At 41.4% G+C, this 26,942-nt stretch overlaps 1 protein-coding gene across 2 annotated transcripts in view; it reads right to left on the reverse strand.

Annotated features, from left to right (window-relative positions):
* Window positions 1-26,942, reverse strand: part of SCRN1 (secernin 1) — a 58,033-nt gene that overhangs the window by 19,032 nt on the left and 12,059 nt on the right. For both annotated transcript variants that reach the window (XM_038766811.1, XM_038766802.1), the window contains exons 2-3: window positions 16,819-16,978; window positions 1,889-2,070 (exon numbers count right to left, since the gene is read on the reverse strand). In XM_038766811.1, the coding sequence (XP_038622739.1) occupies window positions 1,889-2,070; window positions 16,819-16,977 (341 nt within the window). In that variant the 5' untranslated portion in view covers window position 16,978. The remainder of the gene's footprint in view (window positions 1-1,888; window positions 2,071-16,818; window positions 16,979-26,942) is intronic.

Here is a 26,942-nt window from a genome sequence, read left to right on the forward strand (position 1 = left end):
CCACAACTCCCAAGAGGGTGTGCTGCCCCTCCAGGACCTCCAAGTGTTAGAGTGGATGGGGCTCAACACTGATCATGATATCCCGAATCCCACTAGATTGTAAGCTTCTTGAGGGCAGGAATCATACTAATTCCATTAAACTGTTTAGTACAGTGCTGCTATAAATATGGTGGACAGACTGAATTTACAGGACTTCAATTTAAAGTTCATTTGCATCGATGATCTCTTTTATCCTTACAATATCCCTGGGATCCATTGCCCTTCTAAAGCCTTGCCAATCATCCCAACCCTAAGTATTCAGAAATATTTAAAATTATGTTTTGGATCCCATGGAGATTAGAAATATGATGTTCTCCCAAATTATTCAAAAACTGGAATTTTCCAAACCTGTAAAACTTACTAGAAAGTCTCACATCAGCAGCTAAATTAAAGGGTGGAAGAAGACCAGCACAATTCTAATTTTGCAATTTCCTCAAGAGATTTTTCACAGAGAATCACTACTGGAGAGTGAATGAAGGGATAGGCACAGAGCTGCTCCTAGCATGTGCTTATATCAGTTTTCTTTTCTCTGACTGGAGGATGTTGCCCAAAAAAACTAAATAATGGCTATTCAACTATTTTCATGGCAAGAAGAATGGTTCTATCTGTTGCAAGCACATTCCCTCCATATGGCATGAAGATGATCAATGTTCTTAGAGAAGTGTCCAGTTGAAAGGGAAGGCAGGAGGAAGGGACGGGAGAAACAGAATGCTATTGTTTAGCTCTCACACGTTAGCATACATTGCAGGATGTGAAGAACCATCCTTTTAGAAGTGGGATCTATCCTACAATGCCAATGGCACAGCCCTTGCTAGTAACTGGTTAGCCAAACTGCCCTTTCATCAAGCCAAACTTACTTTCAACAAGCCAATTCCCAGTGTGGCACTTTTGGAAGTAAATTTAAACTATTCTATTTAAACAAAAGCAAAGTCTTCCAGGAACTGCCTGGATCAGCTCCCAACATTTCTCAGTAAACACTGTGATACCTAAGAAAATCACATTGGCTGAAACTAGCAGTTAAACATCTCCTACCTTTTTGCTCTTGCTTTTAAAATAGCTTTTAGCGCTCTTAGCACACCACTTCAGAATGGATAGCCAAGAGGTTGCTTCTAACAAAGGTTATTTGTTTTCCAAGAATCAAAAGAAGGGCAGAGATTCTTGCTGGTGCAGCACTTACCAAAACTAGGGGTGGACAGGGGCACTTGCATGAGTCTATCAGGACCAAGAGCAGACAGGCTAGACTTAGCTGTCCACGGCCAGAATTTTCATTCTGCAGTCATACTTGCTGTGGGCAGGGAATGTGTTTACCAACTGTGTCACTGAACTCTCCCGAGTGCTTAGTACAGTGCTCTGCAAATAGTAAACACTCAACCAATACTACTGATTGATCCCAGGTCAATCTGGACTAAGGATTCCATATCACGTGGCTTATGAAACTATGAACAAATGCTAACTAAAGGAGGAATCTGTAGGTTCCTGAGATATGAGAACTTCTGTGGTAGAAGCCAACTTTAGAATGGGCCTGGATTCAAGGAACTAGAGATATTTTCTTGATCTTCTTTGAAACCACAATCATGTCCTTCAGGGATTTGTAAAATGAGGATGGCAGATAGGCTACCAGAAAGATTTAACAAGTGTTGAGTTTCTTAGATAAAAAAGGTTCTCACAAAAACACACACAAACACATTACTTACACAAATGTATTCCCACACACATACATACGCTATTATAGATGGCGGGGGAGAGGGGAGTTATCTTATTCACAGATAAGATCCATTTTCTATTAGACTTGAATGTCTTTCACAGGCCAATTCAACCACGGCTGCATAGTCTACAACTCCTCACGTACCTGACAAGATCCATCCCCAGCAAGGCCTCCCTCTCAGCAGCTGGCTCTCTGGTAACGATGGCCTCATTAGCAATGCAGACCCCATGTTCATTAGCTCCCATTTCTGCACCCCAAAGCCAGGCAGGTTTGCTTAACACAATGGCGTACGTCTTCTGAACTTGGTCAATTGCAGTGTATGTGCACTAGCGAGGGAAGGAGGAAACACAATGTTTACTGAACCATCTACGTTTGTAAGTCTTTGTTCTGAAAAATCAAAGTTGCTATAACTGCACACCAACATGGTCACATAGTGGATTTGAACCACTCTAATTTTAATATTGCTTGGATAATAACAAAAGTAACAAAGGTTTAATCAACTTTTGACTTTTTGGATACTGCATCGTGTAATTTTACATCTGTGCTCCTTGTTAGACTGTGAGACTCAGGTGGTGGGACAGGGAATGTGTCCAAACTGATTATTTTGTATCTCTCCCAGAACTTAGCATGGGGTTTGACACTAAGTAAGCACTTTATAAATACCATCATTATTAAATACCATCATTATTACTGTATGATTTCCCCGTGGTATTCCTACCTAATTTCAACCTGCATCATCAATACCTATTTATTGAATATCTCTTCTATTCAGGACAGCATTCTAGTTATTCTAGGATGGGTCTGAAGAACAGAAACTGTCTTTGTCAGTCAACTGTATTTATTGAGCGCTTACTGTTTGCAGAGCACTGTACTAAGCGCTTAAGTCCTTACTCTCAAGGATGAAGATTTCTCCATATTCTTCATCTCGTAACAATAAAAATACCATTATATTTCTCACATCATGAGCCAATAAGAACATGTGCCAATGTGAAGCTAAAACAGAGTTATGGACATTTATTTTAGAAAAGACCATTTCTAGAGCATTTAATCAGGACCTCTTGCTGTCAGAAAACTTCAGCTATCCTGTGTTTGCTCTACTTTACACATTCATCACCACAAATTCCAACATTAGCAAAAAAATCCTGAGACCTACAGAGAAGAAAAATCACTCTCTTCTTCAAGATAGTCATATTGGAGCAGTTTAAATGTGAATTTAGAGATGGGTCACGCAATTATGATGTAGAGAAAAGCTTGATGTGCTCCCTGCTAACTAGATAGTTTGGGCATTATCAAAGTTCCTGGGCAGGAATGCTGATTAATGAGAAGCAGCATGGCCTTGTGGATAGAGCATGGGCCTGGGAGTCAGAAGGACCTGGTTTCTAATCCTGGCTCTGATACTTGTCTGCTGTGTGACCTTGGGCAAGGTACTTAACTTCTCTGTGCAATCCCAAGGGTTTAGTACAATGCTTTGCACACAGTAAGCACTAAATTAATACAACAATGAGTATACTCAAAACTCCAAAATGTGCTTCAAATTTAAAACACCCAGAAGCCTAGAGGCCAGGACTACATATCTTTTAGTTGTTAATAACTAAGTACCAGTTATTGCTTTCACCTGTCCAGAAAAGATGCTACAACATTCAAAGGGATTATTTATCCATTTCAAACTGAAGTCACTACTAGCCTACTATGGCATTTGCTTCTTGAGAAGCAGTGTGGCCTAGTGGATAGAGCAGGGGCCTGGGAATCAGAAGGACCTAAGTTCTAATCTCAGTTTCACCACTTGTCTAATATGTGACACTGGGAAAGTCTCTTCACTTCTCCGTGCCTCAGCTACCTCATCTCTAAAATGCGGATTAAGACTGTGAGCCCCATGTGGGAATCTGTAAGCTTATCGTAGGCAGGGAATGTGTCTGTTGTCGTATTGTGAATTGCACTCTCCCAAGCGCTTAGTACAGTGCTCTGCACACAATAAGCATTCAATAAATATGACTGAATGAATGACATGCACTGTGTCCAACATGATTAGCTCCAGTGCTTAGAACACTGTCTGGCACACAATAAGTGCTTAACAAATACCATTTTTTAAAAATTGTGGAAAAGAGGGGTTCCAAAATGTAGAAAATACATTATCTTGAAATTCTTGAGACATTAAGATCTACCCCTAGCACACTGTCAGCCTTTTCTAAATAGAACTTTTAAAGAATTATCATGATTTTACTATTACTTCCACAATGAGTCATCTTTTGCACTTTTAATATTGGATGGTAAGTTCACCTTCATGGACTTTAGCCCAACTGTGAGAAAAAACAATTTACAAGTCTAATACCAATGTAGTGTACAATTTTATGGTTTGTTCTTACTACAGTCTTTTTGCTCAATTTTTTTTACCTCATTCAAATCTACCTTTAGTTTTCAAGCACTTTGTACAGTGAGCACACAGTACGTGCTCAATAAATATAATTGAATGAATAAACCACTTTGTGTATTTTTCATATAAATGAAAATATTTGGGCATAATGTAATAATTGTGCCATTTGTTCATTCATTCAGTTATATTTATTAAGTGCTTTGTTAAGCTCTTGCTGTGTGGCATGGACTGTACTAAGCAACCTTAAACCTAAAACACAACCTTAATTACTCTTTGGTGCTTCTGGGTTGAGTGGTCAGTGAAGCAGGACTGCTTCTCCAGGCAATTCTGGGGTCTGGGTAAGGCTAGTCCTAGCACACTTGGGATCCCTTCCTTTCCTACCATAAAGCACTCTGAGCCCCCATTTTTCCTGGAGTCACCTCTTTGGATAGGTCCTCACCTTCATAGTCCCTAAAGTCTCCCCCTCTGTACTGTAAGCTCATTGTGGGCTGAGAACAAGCCTTCTAATTCTGTTGTACTGTACCCTTGTAAGTGCTTAGTACAGTGCTCTACACCTAGTAAGTACTCAATAAGCCCCATGTGGGACAACCTGTTCACCATGTATCCCCTCAGCGCTTAGAACAGTGCTTTGCACATAGTAAGCGCTTAACAAATGCCAACATTATTATTATTATTATTATTATTATTATTATTAACAAAAGCCATAGATTGATTGAGGTGAGGGAACGTGTCTACCAACTCTGTTCAATTGTACTCTACCAAGAGTTTAGTACAGTCATCTGCATACAGAAAGCACTCCTTCTAGACTGTGAGCCCGTTGTTGGGTAGGGACCGTCTCTATATGTTGCCAACTTGTAATTCCCAAGCGCTTAGTACAGTGCTCTGCACACAGTAAGCACTCAATAAATACGAATGAATGAATGAACTCAGCAAATACAACTGATAACCCCAAAACTGGCATGTAAATGAGTGGGCAGGTTTGAGATCCTGGTCCAACGCATAATCCCACTGAAGACTAAAGTTAGTCTCTAGGTGGCAGCAAAACTCACCTTGGTGCATACCCACCTGTTCCACAATAATAATAATAATATTTGTTAAGCACTTACTATGCGTCAAGCACTGTTCTAAGAGCAGGGGGAGATACAAGGTAATCAGGTTGTCCCACCTGGGGCTCACAGTCTTCATCCCCATTTTATAGATGGGGTAACTGAGGCACACAGTAGTTAAGTGACTTGCCCAAAGTCACACAGCTGATAAGTGGTGGAGCCGGGATTAGAACCCACGACCTCTGACTCCCAAGCCTGTGCTCTTTCCACTAAGCCATTGCGCTTCACAAGCCTACAGGCATAGGGGTCTGGAGCTTCAAGGGATTTTCTCTTCAAAATAACTACTCATCTGGCATGGATAATGATCTGTTTCTACTACTACTACTACTACTACTACTACTACTACTACTACTACTACTAATAATGGCATTTATTAAGTGCTTTCTATGTGCAAAGCACTGTTCTAAGCGCTGGGGGGTTACAAGGTGATCAGGTTGTCCCACGGGAGGCTCGCAGTCTTCATCCCCATTTTACAGATGAGGGAACTGAGGCACAGAGAAGTTAAGTGACTTGCCCAAAGTCACACAGCTGATAATTGGCGGAGCCGGGATTTGAATCCATGACCTCTGACTCCAAAGCCCGTGTTCTTCCCACTGAGCCAAGCTGCACAAAATGTTCTATTGTAAAACCTGCTACACTCATATTCATTCATATCCTGTGCCTTGGACACAGAACTGGTGTGATTTTGTTCGTATTTTTCAGACCTTGGGTAAGCCCATATCAACATCATCCTACCCAGGATTGTTCAGGGGTTTTTTTTATTTTAAGTGATTTCTTTGTGCCACACACTGTGCTAAACTCTGAGGAAGAGTCAGGAAAATCACATCACACATGGACCCTGACTTACATGGGGCTCAAAGTCTAAGGGGAAGGGAGCACAGGTATTTAATACCCTTTTTTAATAGAGAAAGAAATAGAGGCTCGGGGAAGTCAAGTGATGTGCCCAAGTTCATACAGCAGCAAAATGGCAGAGTCAAGATTAGATCTCAGGTCACCTGACTCCCAATCCTGTGCTCTTTCCACTGCTTCTTGCTATTTTTTCTCCTTCTACCTAAACTCATTTAACACCACGTATTTCAATAAGGTAAGCTATAGCATTTAGTACTTGCAAAATGATTTTATTCTTTTGACTCTCCCAGGCAATTCATTTCCAGGAATCCACGTTTCATTTGACTTCTTATAGGATTCTCGAGCTAAATTTTAAACCATCCCAAACTAATATCTAACAGTCTTGAAAATCCTTAGGAAGATTAAATAGCTTCCTTTTAAAATTCACTCTAAATGTGGCGGTAATAGTATGTGCCTACTGTGTGCAAAGCACTGTACTAAAAATGCTGGCAAAAAGTTCTTGCATGAGAATTAGACACAAGGCTTCAAAGGGCTCACAACCTAATAATGAGGAGTCTCGAAATCCATCACTGTTGAGAGAGACTGCACCACCCTCAGACCACTAGGACTCCCGTCAGTCCCCGCTCCAGCAGAGGAGGATTCAAACATGGGTAGCCCTTGGGACCACTTTTAGACCACTAAGAAGGCCACCAACTGCAGCTGTAACATCTGTGACTGTAGATCTGAGCCGTGAGGACTCTGAAATCCTATGGCTCTCGTGTTTATCTCCATCCTTGTCTTTTACATTCTTGTCCCGCTCTAGGACATAAGCTTGTTGTAGGCAGGGTACATGTCTACCAGCTTGGTTGTATTGTATTCTCCCAAACGCTAAGTACAGTGCTCTGCACACGGTAAGCACTCAATAAATTCCACTGATGACACTTCATTTTTCCATAAGTATTTGTCACCAAGCCGCTCCCCACCTCATTCTGATACTGTGAGCCCACTGAAAGCCCTGTAACCAGGTCTGTGGCTCATCTGTATACTTCTTTCCCAGCACTTAGTACAGTGCTTTGCTCGCATTAGGTACTTAATAAATACTCTTACTACTAGGGGGAGAGGATTGGTGACAGACATAAGTAAAAAAGAAACAATACAAATGAGAAAAAACCACAAAAACATAAGGACAAGAATAAATACCAAAGAAGCTGTAGTTTCATGCCCCTCATGGCCAAGGCAGAGCTAGTCAGAGTCCAACAGTCATGACAGACACAACCACCCCAGTGTTCTCAAAGTGGCTGCTTCATCCTCCCTCTGCTATGGAAGAATTTGGAGACTGGAGCCCCATGTTGGGTAATGGGTTCCCTAAGGGGGGAGTCTTCCAGGCAGGAGGGCTTTGCACAGCCATCCTTCTCTCAACATTCCAATTTCCTGCTTGAAATATCTGCACACTTAGTACAGTGCTCTGCACACAGTAAGTGCAAGAAATATCATTGATTGATCAATGGGCAAAAACCCTAAGGACCTTTTCTTCCTTCTATATTATTTCCATTTGATACATCTAAATTCTTCTAAAAGGTCTCGCTTTACCGACACCCTTAGCTACAGGAAGGCAATGTTTTTCAAAGGTTATAATTACTAGAATTTAATCTCAGTACATTATATGACTATATAAACTTGGAATTTAGAAAAGAATATCACTAAGTTCTACTCTAAGTTCAAACTAATGGTGGGAAGGGAGGGAAAAAAGATAAGAAATAATTTCCTTGATTTTCTACGTCTTTCTTCATCCTATCTTTACGCATCCTAAAAAGGTTCCTGCTAACTGTAGGTCAAACATTATATTACAATGCAATCATTTTAGACCCAATCCCTGTTCCCAATGGTGAAATGCCTACTAATCTCTCAGAAATCTTTACAACATTCAGTTTTTGAAAAATGTATTGAATTCGCTAAAACATTCACTGCTATGGTGCTATTTACTCCTGAGATAATTCAGTTCTCAGTCTCTAGCTTGACCTCGATCATCTATTTTATCTCTTGTAGCTAAGAAATTATAAAATTCCTCCAGCTTTAAGGCACACAATGTGAAATAGCTGAGACATTCACTAATGCATTCTAAAAGACTTAAACTTTATCCAAATACATGACTAATGAAACATCCATAGAAAGAAGAAAGGTGAAAGTGGAAGAAAATGACATTTTATATAATCAATAATTAATAATTATGATACTTCTTAAGCACTTACTATATGCCAAGCACTATTCTAAGCACTGGGATAGATACAAGTAAAGTAGGTTGGATACAGTCCTTGTACCACATGGGACTCACACTCTTAATCCCCATTTTATATATGAGGTCACAAGCAAAGAGAAGTTAAGCAACTTGCCCAAGTTCACACAGCAAACATGTGGTGGAGCTGGAATTTGAAACCAGGTCCTTCTAACTCCCAAGCCATGCTGGGAGTCATACTGCTTCCCATATACTTCTATATACTTTTGCAACAGACTAAGATAAAGTACCAAAATTAACTATGATTAAGAACTGGGCAGGAGATCTATTAACCCAAATCAGACAATCAATGGTATTTATTGAGCTATTACTTTACTAAGCACTTCAGAGAGCACAATATAACAAAGTTGGCAGATACATTCCCAGCCTATCAAAAGGAGGAGCTTTCAGTCTAGAGGAAATTTTTAGTCAAACCTTTTAAATAGTTTCCCTAATTAATGTTCCCAGTAGACATTTTTCTGTATACATGGAAATTCAGTCAGTGGAATCCATCATTAAAATCCTCATTCCAATCTTATGTTTTAATACCTAAATCTCAATGAAGAGAAATGGTACTTGGCTCCTTAGAGCTGATAGTTTATAGTTGATAAATTGATGTACAACCCTAGTGGCTAAGCTGATCTTGGGACAACCAGTGACAGACATAATGCAAATAGTAGTTAAGTATTTAAACTTGTATCATCAGACTTCTAGAGCATCTAACATACCAAATCATAATTTAGGGGGCATCATTTTAAAACTAAATTTAGAGATTCACAGGTACTATGACACTAGTCATGACACCAGTGAAGCACAAGAGAAAGTGGGGAAGGAAGTGGGGTTGGTGACCACAAAAAAAAAAAAAAAAAAAATCGAAGAGCAATGAAATTCCATCTCAAAGAGAATAAATTTTAATTTTCCAAAATCAAAACTGCAGCCTGGTGTTTAAAGTAGTTCCAAAATTTCAAACAAACCTCTGCAACACTGAAAGTGAGCAACATGAATTTAAATGTCAAAGAACAGAATATGAAGATGCCCTAAGATAAAAATTATGGTAGGACAGGTTATCTTTGTCTTTATGGTTTAGTCAAATACTAAAAGCAACACAGCCCTTGTGCTCATGCTACCCTTGCACATTCCAACACATGGGATCACTGGGCACCATCCAGTGAGATGGGGAATGAAGACATCAGCACAATACACTTTTTAATTAATGAAAGACAACCATTGTGTCAATCATACTGTACTGCCTGAATCCTGGCACTGCCAGTGAGTCCATTATGAAATACCAATTGAGTCAGTAAGACCTCTTGGTAGGAGAAATAACGGCTGGGCTAAATGTAACATTTTAGAAAAAGGATAGCAACTCAAGGGAACAAAAACAACATTTCTAATCACCACTGGGCTCTTACTCCTAGCCAAAGTAGACCGTGAATTACTCTGTTGCACAAACGGGCCATTAAGGTGCCATTGAGGGCACTGGACTACATACACTAGCAGAAAATGCCAGGTGCTCTAGGGAGAATGATATGAGAGGACTAGAGGATAAGAGGAGATTGTACAGAGCTCAGACTTTTTCCCAGAAACCACTGCGCTCTAGCATAGGTGCAAACGTTTCACTGAGAGTTCAGGAGCAAAAAAGAGGTAGGGATTTTGTGGGGGTTGGTTTGTGGGGTGAAAGGCAGGGGAGGGAGACAGTGACCAGAAGACTGTAAACTCTCTGTGGGCATGGAATGTGTCTGTTTATTGCTATATTATACTCTCCCAAGCACTTAGTACAGTGCTCTGCACACAGTAAGGTCTCAATAAATATGACAAAGAATGAAGGGCATAGGCTTCATTCATTCATTCACTCATCCAATCGTATTTATTGAGCACTTATTGTGTGCAGAGCACAGTACTAAGCGCTTGGAAAGTACAATTCAGCAACAGAGACAATCCCTGCCCACAACAGACTCACAGTCTAGAAGGGGGGAGACAGACATCAAAACAAGTAAACAGGCATCAACAGCATCAATATAAACAAACAGAATTATAGATATATACACATCATTAATAAAATTAATAGAATTATAAATATGCATGTATATACACACAAGTGCTACAGTGCAGGGAGGTGGGTAGAGCAGAAGGAGCGAGTGGAGGCGATGGGGAAGGGAGGGGAAGCAGAGGAAAAGGGGGGCTTAGTCACTTTTGAGTATTTTCAGCCCCCAAATGGAAGTACTCAGTTCTTGTCTCAGACCAAAAATGAGTGAGGTTGGAATTTCAGCTAAAAAGCCCTGGAGGCCATCACCCCAAAGGAATTATACACTTACACTCTCTAAGAGTGCTTTAACTTCCTTTGGTGAAAATGAAACTCAGGGCAAGAATCACTTCCAAAAGCCACCCTCCGCACCAGTCTTAACTGAAATTTAGTCATCGGCTAGCAGAAGCCTCTTCTTTTATCATCTTTACTAAACTTCCCACGAAGTGCTGCTGCTATGATTTTAACCCCATTTTTAAGGAAAATAGTTTAACACATGTTAGAGAAGTTGTGTGTCTGAAGTTTTTACACAAATGATGAATACTATTAAGTACATCAAGATGTCTCAATTTGCAAGACATTTCATGTCTGCCAGCTAGTTAATGAATTAAAACAGTGATTTTTTTCCCAGTCAAGAAACAACAAACCTAAGTAATGACAAAGCTTCAGCCAATGAATAAAAGAAAATTCCCCAATTAAGCTACTGAATGCTAAAACAGTCAACAATTAAGAATGTCTCTTGCCTCTTTAAATTATGTTTTAATTAGCCCCCTGGGTGTTAAATACATGCAGCTTTCCTAATATGACAAGGGTTTTCCAAATACAAAATCAATTCTGTTTTTAAATCTAGAATGAATGGGCAGGGAATGGTTGTTTGCTAATTCCATTGTATTGTACTCTCCCAAGCACTTAGAACAGTGCTCTGCACATAGTAAGTGCTCAATATATACTATTGATTGATTAATCTGGGTGTTCCCCACATACAAGGTCAGGATAATTTTCATTGCAGATGAAATAAAGGGTAGCTTTGGAAAGTCAACCCTTATGTAGGACTGAATACTTCACATATATGTACACAACACCCTAAAGCCTACCTAAAGACACTTTTCTTCCCTCTCTCTACTCCTTTTCCCCTCCCCACTTCTCAATGACTGTAGGTAGAGCAGAGAAAATAAGCGGCTGTGCTGTTAAAGTCACATGGATTGCCACCCATCATGCTTTCTTTCCCTCCTCCTACATCTCCCTGCCAAATATAAAAGTATGATTGACTGACTGACAAATACACAAAAGGGCCAAGGATCTACAGGATAAAGGAAAGGGACACCCAGGGACCTCTGTTCCCCTCAAGAGTAAGAATGAGACATTGAATCCATCAAGAGGAGCAGGGACATGCCAGGGATGAATGGCAGGCAGGCAGGCACACGGACCTTCCTTCCCAAATATCAAATGCTGCCCTTGAGCTTGGACAGTTGCTTGCACAGCAGCTGCCCAGAAAACTAGAGCATCACATCTAAAGAATTTAGAATGCCTGTGTGGAAAACACACATGCTGAGCTCTCAACATCCACTCCTGGTAAAAACATTTCTGTAATTTATGTATATATCTGTAATTTACATTAATGTCGGTTTCCTCCTCTAGGCTGTATGCTCATTGTGGGCATGGAACATGTGTATGTGTTACACCGTCCTCTCCCAAGCACTTAGTACACAGTAAGCGCTCAATAAATACAATTGATTCATTGACTTTGCTTTGTAGATGTCAAAACCTGTATTAGCATTATACTGTTTTAATTGTGCCTCTTAGGCTGGACCAACTGCACTAAGAAGAAACATACTTGCCCCCTCCTTCTGTACCTTGGGAGACCGATGCAAGCCTTCCCTTGAGACAGTTAAGAGAAAGCAGAAGCCTGAATGGGGTAAACCGCAAGTAGGACAGGAGGCAGAAGGCAGGAACCCAGGATTCCACAGGTCCCCCTAGCACTAGCCAAGCAAGGCCAGAGGGATCCCATCCAAACAAACCAAACCCCAGACCCCCAGCAGGGAGTCAGAATTTCCACGATCACATTCTCAGTTCTGACAGCACTTTTGCCTTCAGTTGCCTCATGATAATTCTGCTCCCATTTCTTCTTTGTCCCAAGAACTCTTTAACCAGTCTGTCTGTAGAATAGAAGTTCTGGGTTATCTCTGGCCAAAGAGAGTGCCAGTTTTCAGAATCGTCATTTCTGAGCCTTTTGGAAATAAATGGAGGGAGAATCTGAACAGGAACCCTTCCCCATCTTCATTTCACCCCAAATCTCAGTGTTCTGGGAAGGAATTTCATTCTTGGGAGTATAAGTGCCAAATTGAGCATAGGGACAGGGATTTTGGTGGGGAGCAGGCGGGGTGTGAGCACTGGCAGGGAGCAAAGCTTCAAAGAGGTAATAGTAGTAGGCCAGAAGCCCACCAGCTTGGGTCTTTTCAGTCCTGATTGAAAACTCTCGAGGCTTACCAGAGACCTATGATAAGCAAGGCTGTGAATCCAGTTCAGAAAGAGTCATCACCCGGATCGAGTGGGCTCCTCTGTGAGGTGGTACAGATGCCTGATGCAATCTCACACACAAAAAGAAATCCTGAAATGGCAGAAAATCGCCAGGTGTTTTTGGTTATTACGTAAGCCCCCCTAACAAGGGAAGCAGCATGGCCTGGGGGAAAGAGCATGGGCCTGGGAGTCAGAGGACTGGGTTCTAATCCTGGCTCTGCTACTTGTCTGCTGCATGACCTTGGGCAAAGCACTTAACTTCTCTGTGCTCAGTTACCTCATCTACTAAATCCCTCCTAGTTACACTGTGAGCCCCATGTGGGGCAGGGACTATGTCCAACCTGATTATCTTGTATCTATCCCAGCACTTAGAACACAGAAAAAAAAATGTTACCTTCTTTGAGGTCTCACCACTAAGATGAGTCTTTGAGCAGAGAGATGGAGAATCAGTTAATCAATGGTATTTATTGAGCGCATATTTTGTGCAGCACACTATACTAAGCACTTGGGAGAGTACACTATAACAAAGTTGGTATACATGTTTCCGTCCCACAATGAGCTTACAATCTAAATCGGGACACAGACATTAATAAAATAATAATAATAATAATAATAATAATAGCATTTATTAAGCGCTTACTATGTGCAATGCACTGTTCCAAGCACTGGGGAGGTGACAAGGTCATCAGATTGTCCCATGGGGGGCTCACAGTCTTCATCCCCATTTTACAGATGAGGGAACTGAGGCACAGAGAAGTTAAGTGACTTGCCCAAAGTCACACAGCTGACAATTGGGGGAGACAGGATTCGAACCCATGACCTCTGACCCCAAAGCCTGGGTTCTTTCCACTGAGCACTCTGCTTCTCTAATTATTGTCTTCTCTTATTAATGTAAATAAGTTATGGCTATGTACATAAGTGCTGTGCGGAGGAGGGTGGTGTGAACACCAAATGCTTAGAGGGTACAGGGTGAAGTGCAAAGACGACACAGAAGGAAGGGAGAGTGGGGAAAGGGGGCTTAATCAGGGAAGGCCTCTTGGTGGAGATATGACCTTATTAAGGCTTTGAAGGTGGGGAGAGTGGTGGTCTAGTGCATATGGAGGGGGAGGGAGTTTCAGGCCAGAAGGAGGATGTGAAAAAGGATTCAGAAGCAAGAAAGACAAGATTGAGGCACAGTAAGCAAGTTGATGCTAGAAGAGAGCAGAGAAGTAACTCTTGTTGGGGAGAACTGAAGCTGGTGTCAGAGCAGCCATCTGCATCTTTCTTTGGTGTTCAACCAACACATTTTACCTCTCCAAATTAACTGGCCATAGCATCTAGGATTGCAAAAGGGCAAGCATTCACCTATGCAAACCTAACTGGAGTAGCATATAAGTGGCTGAATATATAACATCCCTAAAGAAAAAATCCACAAACCCTGATGCCCAAAAGAGAAGCACCAACTGTCAGACTGGGATAGAGGGAATTCCCAACCCATACATCATGTTTTGAGAAATTAGGGGAAAAAAAGCAACTTTCCAATATAAAAATGCCCACTGATTTAATGAATCATGATAGGTATACTGAGAGACTAAATTTATTGTTGGAAGTTAGAGGCCCCTCTTCAGAGAAAGGACAGATCCCCAAGACTCCACTACTGGGCCTTTGGAATTTGTTTTGTCACAGGGTGCTTTCCCCATTGCCAGGTCTGACATGTAAATGGATGAGGGACCAATTGGCAAACCAAAGGAGGCAGCGTGGCTTAGTGGAAAGAGCACGGGCTTGTGAGTCAGAGGTCATGGGTTCTAATCCCGGCTCTGCCACTTGCCAGCTGTGTGACTCTGGGCAAGTCACTTAACTTCTCTGTGCCTCAGTTACCTCACCTGTAAAATGGGGATTAAGACCGCGAGCCCCACATGGGACAACCTGATTACCCTGTATCTACCCCAGTGCTTAGAACATAGTAAGCACTTAACAAATAGCATCATCATCATCAGAAGCTCTAAGCCCTTTCCAAGCTCTAAGCCCTTTCCTTAGGAAGGCATACACAACCTCATATGCATGAGAAATGTAACCTAGTTAAGTGAGAACTTGCATAGGGAAAATAAGAACTACACCAACGGACCCATTTTCTTACATCTATCAGGCCAATCTCTCATATGAATCAATGCCTTACGGTAGGAGAGTTTGCGTAAACTGATGAAGCTCAGAGCTATGTCATATAGGATTACCCATAATGGAAGGGTCTAAGCTGAAGTGTCACACAGAGTAGATTCACCTGTGCAGGGCAGCAGTGGCATGGGAAAGAGTCAAAGACGGATGGATCAAGTGATCAAAACGCTGATCAAAAACAAGGGCAGAGACTCAAGCTTTTATCGCATGAAAGAAGACAATGGTAAACCACTTCTATAACTATACAAGAAAACTCTGGAGGTGCACGTACCAGAACGACTCTATGACAGAAGATAGGATGTTCTGAAGAGAGTGTGTCCATGGAGTCGCTATGGGTCAGAAATGACTCATTTGAAGAAGGAAGGGCCAATAGGTTAGAAATGGCTCATTTCTCTGGACTAGGAGAGGTCAAGAAAGTGTTAATCAAATCTGGGAAGTAGGGTCTCACCTACTATCACCTCAGGAGGAAGTTAGACCAACATAAATAAATAAATAAATAAATGAAACATCCTTACAGGACCTGAAAAATTGTGACCATCCCTGCCAATGTGGGACATCTACATATATTATTTTATGGCCTGTCAAAAAAAAAATGAACCCATTCAAGTGAGTCCTCTAAATTGGCTTTAAGTTAGCTGGTAGGGGTGAGTGAATGCAAATCCCAATAAGTTTTGTGCCACCCACTGCCATTGTGAGGGTTACACTGACTGTAACCTCCTTATGGGCTGGGAATGTGAATGTTTATTGATATATTGTATTCTCCCAAGGGTTTATTAAGGTGCTTTGCACACAGTGAGAGCTCCATAAATACAACTGAATGAATACCTTACCCCTTCTAGCTCAAGATAAACCCCAATTATATTTTTTGTGGTATGTGTTAGGCACTCTGTATGTGGCAGACCATACTAAAAACTGAGGTAGATACAAGCTAATCAAGTTGGACTCAGTCCATGTGCCACATGGAGCTCACAGTCTTAATCCCCATTTTACAAATGATATAAAACTGGGGCAACAGAGAAGTTAAATGACTTGCCCAAGGTCATACAGCAGACAAGAACCCAGGTACTTCTGACTTCTAGACTAATGCTCTATCCACTAGGCCAGGCTGCTTCTTGTGGGGAGTGTTTGGACTGCAGTCCAAATTCAGTCTGATTTTGGTGTTTTGGCTCTGCCCAGCCTTGCTGGCAGGCCAACCAAGGTTAGTGAAGGCGTCTCACATGTATCCCTTTCTTAAGTCAATGACCAAACCTTTGCTACTCCATTATCCTAATCTTGGACTTCTGAGGACAAGCTGAGATGCTGTTATCGTGAAAAACCAATTAGCACTATTTTCCAGAAACAGGTTGACTTTCATGATGAAGATCTGGACGTCAGTACATAGAAGCCTGAAGATGCTGCTAAGCCATCCATGATCAGTGTCTGCTCAGGCCCTAGCCCCAAGAGCTTCTGAGAAATTCCTCTTTGTTGCCATTAATAGTCTCTTTTAAACAATTTTCCTCCTCTGCCCACTATCCCCAAACAGTCAGGTAGATAGGCTAAGATTTTCTGGGAAATCAGATCAAGTCTAAAAGAAATTTAGTACCATTATCACTACCCTATCACATTTCAGTTTGGACTTCATTAGTTTGCATTTGGGAAGGGCAGGGAGAGGGGAGACTAAATGTATTTGCCTCATGCAAATGTTTGTATTCTTAGCAAAGACAAAAAACAACAACAACAAAACAAGGGTGAAATCCAGGGGAGGAACCAAAAAAGAAAATTTGGATACAGAATTCACAGACACCCACCAGCCATGCATATACATACTTCAACTTTGCTCTCAGATTCATGAATAGTGGCAGGAATATACACAACTTCCTGAACTTCATTTCTGGGCCGGGCTGAATTTTTGCCAAACACTACCAGACCATCCTTAGCACATGGTGGAAAGGCAACGAAACAGTAACTCGGAGGAGCAGCAGCCATCCTGAAAGAGAATACAGTACACATAATGAATGCAACTGGAACTAAACAGAACTCCTCCAAGTTTCCCCAACCTACTGCATCACCTAAAAATCATTTCAGTATCGAAACATGGGCAGCCAGCTCATTATGCCATCCCAAGTGGCAAATGAAAATGAAATGCTTACAGCGAAACTGCACTGCAGTTGAGACTGAATGTGATAATAATTAGGCCCTGTTGGACCTACACATTCCAATAATTTCAATAAGCTTCAAAAGGCAGCCACAGAGTGCAAGACCAGAGAAACGAGTGTCATTACTAAGAGTTGCATGTTCCAGAGAAAGGAAAAGAAAAATTCTTCCCAATGGTGTACTGGATACCTCTCCTGAGTCTATGCCCCCAGCTTTTCCCATGCTGAATATAAACAAATAATGAAACTCAGGGAAGCGCTCATTGAAAATGGGGGCGGAATTGCCATTACAATGCTACAAAGATCTTACAATCACTGGCATTTATTGAGCACTTACTATACGCACAGCACTGTACTCGGCATTTTGGAGAGTTCAGTACAATACAGTTAACAGACACAGTGCCTGCCCACAACGATGGTAATAATAATAATAATAATAATAATAATAATAATGGCATTTATTAAGCGCTTACTATATGCAAAGCACTGTTCTAAGCGCTGATCTTTCCATCTAGATCAGACCATGGAAGGGGTTTGGCCCGACTACCGTTTTCAGATCATTTCAAGCCCTTCTTCTGATTGGTCAAAGTGTGACAGGATTTTTTCTCAGGGACACTTTAAATTTGCTGTTGCTACTGTCTAGTCAAAGTTAACTGAATTTCACAAGCCCAAGGGTCTGAAGAACACAGCCATACTAACTTTAGGTTAAAGGGACTATATAATTTTTGGAATAAATTCAGACTAAAGAATAACAGAAGGGTAAGCTAAATTTTTTAAAAGTCAGCTATATTAGACTCAGATGTGCTTCACGAGACTAGGAGGGCCACCTTGCTGCTTTCCCCAGAACAAGGATTAAAATTAAGAATAATACGGACTCTACTATACTCAGTACAGCCCAGAGTAAAAGAGTCATAGGGAAGCTGGCCAGAATCCATTTGCTTGTTCCACAAAAGAGGTGGAAGCCATGACTGAACTAGATTTCCAAACAGAACAATGCCCAAAGAAGCTTCCTATCATGTGATCTGGTTTAGGCTTGGAAAGCACGTGCACTTCTACCTTAAAACTTTTGTTTGGGGGAAAAGGGTGGAATCTGGCATCCCCAAAAGCAACCCTTATGTCACTGATCTATTTTACGACTGATATTAAGCAGAGAGAATCAAACCAATCGGAGCAGCAAGCAGACAGCTGACAGACACAGACAGACACAAACAGACAGAACATTTCATAGTGCTACTGCTTGGATGGGCTGACTAGGGGGTAAATGATAACGATGATCATGATGATAATCATAATGCCATAACAATAGTATTTGTTAAGTACTGGGAAAGATACAAGATAATCAGGTCAAACACAGTCCCTGTCCTACAGAGGACTTACAATTTAAGAAGATGAGAAAACACAGGAGGAAAACCCAATGTACAGATGAGGTTACTGAGGCATATAGAAGTGGAGTGACTTGCCCAAGGTCCCACATCAGGCATTTGGTGGAACAGGGATTAATACCCAGGTCCTGTGACTCCCAGGTCCACACTCATTCCATTAGGCCACACTGCTCAATAGTAGATGGTAGTAGAAACTCCAGACTGGCAGCTTGGGTGGTAATAGGAAGCCCAGGGCTGGTACACTGGCATTATGGTTACCCTCTAACTGGTTCAGTAGTAATAATAATAATAATAAAAATAATAATAACAATGGTATTTAAGCACTTACTATGTGCCAGGCACTGTACTAAGCGCTGGCGTGGATACGTGCAAATCAAACTGGACACTGTCCCTGTCCCACGTGGGGCTCACAGTTTCAATCACCACTTTACAAATAAGCGAACCGAGGCCCAAAGAAGTGACTTGCCCAAGGTCACACAGCAGACAAGTGGCAGAGCTGGGATTAGAACCCATGACCTTCTGACTCCCAGGCCTGTGCTCTACCCACTATGCCATGCTGCTTCTCAGTAAAGTGCTAAGTGCTTAGTAGAGTGCTTTGCAGACAGTAGGTGCTCAATAAATACGACTGAATGAATGAATGGTACACCAATGGTAGTTGAGCACTGATCTAATACATTCCAGGGATGACGCACACCAGAAAATCCCAAAAAGTTACCACAGGATGATTCAGGTGGCTTAAAAACCCGTGGAGCCAAAGGTATAGAACTGGTTGGCCAGGAATAATACTCCATGGCTGCTGCCAAACTGACCCAATGGGCAATAAGTACTTCCTTCCTACAAATATCACCTGGATTTCTGGGCAATCCATCAATTATATTTATTGAGCACTTACTGTGTGCAGAACAGGGTACTAAGCACTTGGGAGAGTACAGTTCAACAGAGTGGGAGATGTTCCCTGCCCATGAGGAGCTTATAGTCTAGAGGGGGAGACAAACATTAAAAGAAATTATAGAAATGTACGTAAATGCTGTGGGGCTGAGGGTGGAGCGAAAAAAAGGTACAAATCCAAGTGCAAGGAGGACACAGAAGGAAGTGGGAGTAGGGGAAATGAAGGCTTAGGCGAAGAAGGTCTCTTGGAGGAGATGTGATCTGAATTAGGCTTTGGAGGTGGGGAGAACAGTGGTCTGTTGCATACGAAGGGGGAGGGAGTTTCGGGCTAAAGGCAGGACATGGGTGAGATAGATGATGTCGGTGGAGAGATAGATGAGACTGAGGTAGAGTGAATAGGTTGGCATTAGAGGAGTAAAGTGAATGTGCTGGGTTGTAGCAGGAAATCAGCAAGGTTAAATTCAGGCGGTGGGGTGGAGGGGGGCAAGCTGATACAGTACTTTAACATGGAGGTGGATGGGCAACCACTGGTCAGGATCGAGCATGGCCTCATCATTGACTTGACAGGTTGTTTCCTAAAAAGTTGTGTGAAAGTTGTTTTTTTACATTTACAGGACTTTAGCATGTTCAAAGGTAGCTCGTTTTGGGCAGGAACATGTCTACCAACTCTATCAATCAATCAATCTATTTATTGAGCACTTACTGTGTGCAGAGCACTGTACTAAGCGCTTGGGAAGTACAAGTTGGCAACATATAGAGACAGTCCCTACCCAACAGTGGGCTCACAGTCTATAAGGGGGAGACAGAGAACAAAACCAAACATATTAACAAAATAAAATAAATAGAATAGATATGTACAAGTAAAATAGAGTAATAAATATGTACAAACATATATACATATATACAGGTGCTGTGGGGAAGGGAAGGAGGTAAGACGGGGGGGGGGGGGGGGTTTGGTGGGGCGAGGGGGAGAGGAAGGAGGGGGCTCAGTCTGGGAAGGCCTCCTGATGGGAGGGACTCCACCGCCCTCTCCAGCCGCGGGAGGATGCGGGAAGACCTGGGGGATGGAGCGAGGCAGACGGGAAGCTCCTCAGTATAACTCTATTATACTGTACTCTCCCAAGTGCTTAGTACTGTGCCCAGCACACAATAAGCACTCAATAATTATGACTGATGGCCTAGAACCACCCTCAGACAACAATTATTTTCAAAGAAGACAATCAATCATGGTGAGGAGGACCCAGAATTGCTGATCTCACAGGAGGGTATGAAGAGTGGAAGCAAAGGCAGGGCTATATCACAGGCCTCAGTTACAGTTGGGAAGAGGAGCTGGCTTTTCTCACCCCTCTGTAAACTCTGAACTCTGCAGTCAGTTTGGGGGATGAATCACTCATTTCTCTATAAAATGCCACACCACCAACTCTGCTATATTATCCTCAAACATCTTGCCACTGAATTCCTATTTTTGTTCTTCATGTAAGAATCCTATTAAGATTCATGATTATTTATTGGAATATGAAATTTAACTAGCTACTTCCTGACTAGTGAATTTATGAACATTTTCTTCTATCATCGGCCTTCCGAGCTAGTGAAAGGATGCTGAAATTTTAACTGTTTTGGGATTGAAATGCTTTATTCCAGTAACTAAGAAACAGCTTCCAGAATGCGAAGGCAAGGGGTGGTGTGGGAGAGTAGAGGGAAGGGGAAAGAGAATAAATTTGCATCAGAAGAAGGTCTTTGTCTTTAAGTTTAACTAGTGTTTATTGAACTGGAGGAACATTCAGCCTGTGCAGTGTTTTTAATTGCCTGCCTGACAAAATGCCCTGCAGCTTCACTTCAAAGAAGCTAAAGAGATATTTCTCATTAGCTGTCACATAAGTTGCTTAGGTGATTGAAAATGTCTGTCAATCAGATTGGAGAGTTATAAAGCTAGCTTTTGATACGCTTGCATTGGAAAATATTTCTTCAAGAGAAAAGAAAAAAAATGCAAATCCTGAGATTTGTTCTTGGCCCAAAAATGTACTTATGGATGCACTATAAAAAGAGATTGATAATTTTCATTAGTCATGTCAAGTGACAAGTTATTCCCAATAACAAATAGAGATTTTCTACTGTATTTTCCCTGTTGGAATTCTAAGAAGGAAAGTAAATATTTGATTGAAAAATAATAATTCTGTACCAGAAGAAGGGAGGGCTTGAAGCATATTTTCAGCAGCCATGAACATAAGCAAGGGCTACTGGACTGAGTCTTTAAAAATAATAATTCAAACTGGATATACATAGCACTATACTCTCCTAAGTGCTGAACACAGTGCTCTGCTCACTGTAAATGTTCAATAAATACTATGGATTGATTTATTTTGAAACTCACTTTTGTCCTCTTTCAGCCTTTTAGCAGTGGCTTGACTATGTATCATGTTACACACTGAGTGGGCTGAATGCTTTCATAATGAATTACAAGGTACCAATTATCGAAGAAGGGATTAAAATTGAATATGTGGGCATAGATATGCAAAGAGAAGGTGTTTGTGGGCACAGATAGGCAGAGAGAAGGTGTTTGTTTTCCCTGTCAGAAAAGGTGTTTGTTTTCCCTGTCTGGAGGGTAACAATAATTTTCCATCTGTAATAGCAAAAACTGAACAAGTGCCACGTCCGGTTTGGGATGTTGTTGAACTCAGTCCCATTTCTATTCTCTCTAAATCAAACAAGTTAATGTACTGGCAAATGACTATTTGCTTGTGTCCTGAAAATGCACCTCCAACCTTGTATGTGGTCTAGCAATTTCAGATGGGTGTTCTCTTTCCCTTTTCTTCTACTGGGGCCTACACTGTGAATCAGCCTTCATCTTCCCCTAAGCACACTGGTGAAAGGAAGGGACCAAAATGCACTACTATATATTTGATTTACTAAAGTACAAGACATATGGTTAGTAAAAATACTGAAGAAATTATGACGTAAACAAGGGAAACGGAAAGCCCCACAATGAAAATGGTAATTTCTCTGCCGAGAAGAATTCACTCCACTTCTTTTAATGCTAAGTCATGAGGACCTTCAGGTTGGTGTACATCTGCAGAGCAGGAGAGCAATGTACTAGGTACAGTCCTGAGGGAAATATTAAGAAAATATTGCACTGTACTGGATTCAAGGTGGCCCGGCCTAGAAGGCACTCACAATAAAGAGGGGGAGATGGGCCAAAATCAAATGAAGATACATAAAATAGAAGAGCATTGCCTAGTGGAAAGAAAATGGGCCTTGGAGCAGAAAACCTGTGTTCTAACCCCAGATCTGCCAATTACTTCCTGTGTGATCTTGGGCAAATCACTTAACTTCTCTGTGCCTGAGTTTCCTCAACTGTAAAGAGGAGGCTAAATTCTATTCTCTCATACTCGGTCTGTGAGCCCCATGCAGGACAGGGACCGTGTCGGACTGTCCTGAATAACTACTATCTACCACAGTGCTCAGAACAGTGTTTGACACATACTAAGTGCTTAACAAATGCAATATAATAATAATAGTGATATATCTACCCCACCATTTAGTACAGTGTTTGGCACATAGCAAGCACTTAAAAATCACAAATACCACAATTATTCCTGCCAGAAACATGGAATAAGTTAAAAAGATGCACAAAATTATAAATGGACAAAATAAAAAGAGGTTGTGCAGAGACATACACAAATTCCAGAGAGTGACTGGAGGGCCTTTAGAGTTGATGAAAGGTTTCATGAAGCCTTCACTCTAGATGGCTTGAATGAGAGTACAATTTGGTGAAAAGGGGAGGGAAGGATATTGTAATGGGGAAGCATTAGCTGATATGATGATCCTGAATAGCCTCCACTCTCCTGGCAGAGAGTATGACAAGCAGAATGTCCCATCTTATACAATTTTTTTTTGGGGGGGGGGGGGGGGTTACGGACACAACACTTCCCCCCAATAGCATGCATCTAGATTTTAAAGTAATATACTTTCTCCTACAGACATACACTGGATTCTGAGAATGGAAGACAACCTATCATTTAGTAATCTGTTCTTGAGTACATCACATTTTACAGGATTAAAAGGGAGTTATTTTGTCCTGAAGATTAACGTAGTTACATTAAAATTCACTAGAACTTCCAATAATGTGAAAGGGAGGTGAGGTGGGTACCCAAAAATAAGCTCAACATATTTCTTTGAGTTTTCCTGGAGGGATGTTAATTCACAAGATATTTTACTCAGAAAAAGGCTCATATTTTGACATTAATATTATTAATGATGGTACTGATGTGTTACTATGTGCCAAGCACTGTGCTAGATATAAGCTAATCACAACAGACACCATCCCTGTTCCTCACAGGATTCACAGTCTAAGAGAGAGGTATTTGTTCCCTATTTTACAGATTAGGAAACTGAGGCACAGAGGTTAAGTGACAAGTGACAAGTTCTGTTTTGTTGTCTGTCTCCCCCTTCTAGACTGTGTGAGCCTGTTATTGGTAGGGACCGTCTCTATATGTTGCCAACTTGTACTTCCCAAGCACTTAGTACAGTGCTCTGCACACAGTAAGTGCTCAATAAATATGACTGAATGAATGAATGAATGAAAGTGGCAGAGCCAGAACCAGAATCTCCTACTCCTCTACTCTTATTCATTCATTCAGTCATTCAATCGTATTTATTGAGCACTTACTGTGTGCAGAGCACTGCACTAAGCACTTGGGAAGTACAAGTTGGCAACATACAGGGACGGTCCCTACCCAACAACAGGCTCACTGTCTAGAAGGGGGAGACAGAGAACAAAACAAAACATGTGGACAGGTGTCAAGTCATCAAATAAACAGAAGTAAAGCTAGATGCACATCATTAATAAAATAAATAGAATAGTAAATATGTACAAGTAAAGTAAATAGAGTAATAAATCTGTACAAACATATATACAGATGCTGTGAGGAGGGGAAGGAGGCAGGGAGGGGGGATGGGGAGGAGGAGACGAAAAAGGGGGCTCAATCTGGGAAGGCCTCCTGGAGGAAGTGAGCTCTCAGCAGGGCTTTGAAGGGAGGAAGAGAGCTAGCTTGGCGGATGTGCAGAGGGAGGGCATTCCAGGCCGGGGGGAGGACAGGATGTGGGCCAGGGTTCGACAGCAGGAAAGGCGAGAACAAGGTACAGTGAGGAGGTTAGCGGCAGAGGAGCAGAGGGTGTGGGCTGGGCTGTAGACGGATTACTCTATTAGGCCACACCGTCTAGTAGAAGGATTACTCTATTAGGCCACACCGTCTACTGGCCGTTCTACCCAGTTCTTACATATGTTTTTATGACACACTCTGTGTAGAACAATGTCAGGGAATTAACAAACCAGTGGGACATGGATGGTGTCCAACCTGATTAAATTTGTGTCTCCCCCAGCACTTAGTACAACTCCTGGCACATAGTATACGCTTAAAGAATACCATAAAGAACAAACCTTTGTTCCACCTGCCCCAATACAACTGTTCACCTTACCCCCAAATGTCCCCCCAAGAAGGTAAGGTCTCCAGACTCCCACTGTCGAGATGGTTTGAGTCTCCCAGAGCTTAGGGCACCAGGCTGGGTAGATAAAAAGAATTTTAAGGGCAGAACTCCAACACTTTAAACACTACCTCTGTGACTTCGAGTGCCAAACAGGGGAACAACAATAACAAAAATCCCCACACTCAAATACATGTATTGACATTTCAAGGTACATGTAATACCAGCTGCAACTTGCACCCAACACCCGGTGTGCAACACAGTTAATCTGCAGGGTGCACTGCAGTGGGATCCCTTGTTTGATCACAACAGCACAGAAGTGAGTTTGTCCCAGGGCTTTTAGTTAGGTTAGGTGCCAATGAGATAAACACATAACTTGGGGTCAAATGTGCTTACAAAAGGACCCTTAAAAAGAGGGTGCCAAATACATTCAATGTCAAGTGCCAGGTTAATTTTTGCCAAAGAGGTAGATGTCAGACTCCAAGGCAGACTTAGAACAGGTTTCAGTAAATCCTGGCTAATGAACTATAAAGGGTTACAAGAAATAAAGCAGCTTTTCAGTTGGTTTTTCGGCTGGGCTGTCTCCTATCCAGTTTTGGTTCATTCATTCAATCGTATTTATTAAATGCTTACTGTCTGCACAGCACTGCACTAAGCACTTCTGAAAAGTGGATTAGCAGAGGGACATCTGTGTTCCTGACAGTTTGCTGCTCTTGCTTTCCAAAAAACTGAACTGATGACAAGCCTCTGCAGCACTAACAAGAAAGAAATGCTGAAATGCTGACACTCCTCCATTCCGTCAGGATGTTGTGCTGGAATGAAAATGACTGGAACGCCAGTTCTGATTTATGACTGTCTTGTTGACTAAGTTGTTTAGCCTCTTTGGGTCACAATTTTCCTTAGCTATAAAATGGATGAACCACCACCACTAAAAGGAATTTATAGATTAGATAGAGATTCCAATATTCATAACTAAATCCTGTCCTTAATCCCTCCAAAATCACTGTAATGCAACATCACCAGATTTAAAGAACTTTTCAGAATCTGGAAGAGGCAAGTGCCCAATCAATTAGAAGCCACTAGAAAGAGAGGATGAGTATTAATTTACCTTGTGCACTTAGAGTTATAATCCAGATGCCAAAATACATTGTCTTGTGACAATATAACAAGGTTTTCTAGGGAATATGTATTCACTATCAGATAGGGGATATATCATAATTAGGGTATTGCCTGATTTATATTCCCCAAAACATTCTTTCAAAGCTAGGCTTAAACTAAACTTTAATTTTGTAAAATACTAAAGATGGGGCTGGGGGATGGGTGTGGATGTGGGTATGGGTATGCGTGTTTGTACACGCGCGTTTAATATCTGCAATGCTAAATCAGATTCAAGTCAGTTGACTGACCCATCCTAATTCTGCCATGGCCAATTGAAAGAAAGTTCATGCACTTGTGTGATGAACTGTCAATCTCTCCACTGCTGGTAAATGCATCAACAGATATTTTGGATGCCTTTTTATAAGGTTGTTCATTTTTTAAAATGTGTCAATTATCCTTTTCCTGGAGGATTTCCTAATCCTCACTCACTCGGCAAATACTGTGGAGTTCCCCTGGGTACCTAGCATTCATGTTCAGTTCTTGTTTATCTCTTCGGTGAATGTCAATCAACTGAAAAATTATTGAGCACTTACTGTGTGCAGGGAACTGCACTAAGTGCCTGGTAAAGTACAACACAACTGAGTTGGTGGACACATTCCCTGTCCACAAAGACCTCACAGTCTATGGTGGCACAGGAAAGATAAATATTAAAATAGATTAGGGATAGGGGAAATAGTAGAGTATAAGACTATTTACATAAATATTATAGGGCTGAGGTATCAAAGAGTTTAAGGGGTACACAGCCAAATTGATCATCTACCCCAGTCCAATGGCATATAAATACTCAATAAATATTATGATTATTTATTCTCATTTGAATATATAGCTTTTAACTCCAAACAAGATTTGGATGCTGCTATTATTTGGATTGATGCTAGACTTTGACAGC

Source organism: Tachyglossus aculeatus, chromosome 2 (genome assembly GCF_015852505.1).
Source record: "Tachyglossus aculeatus isolate mTacAcu1 chromosome 2, mTacAcu1.pri, whole genome shotgun sequence".
Lineage (NCBI taxonomy): Eukaryota > Metazoa > Chordata > Mammalia > Monotremata > Tachyglossidae > Tachyglossus > Tachyglossus aculeatus.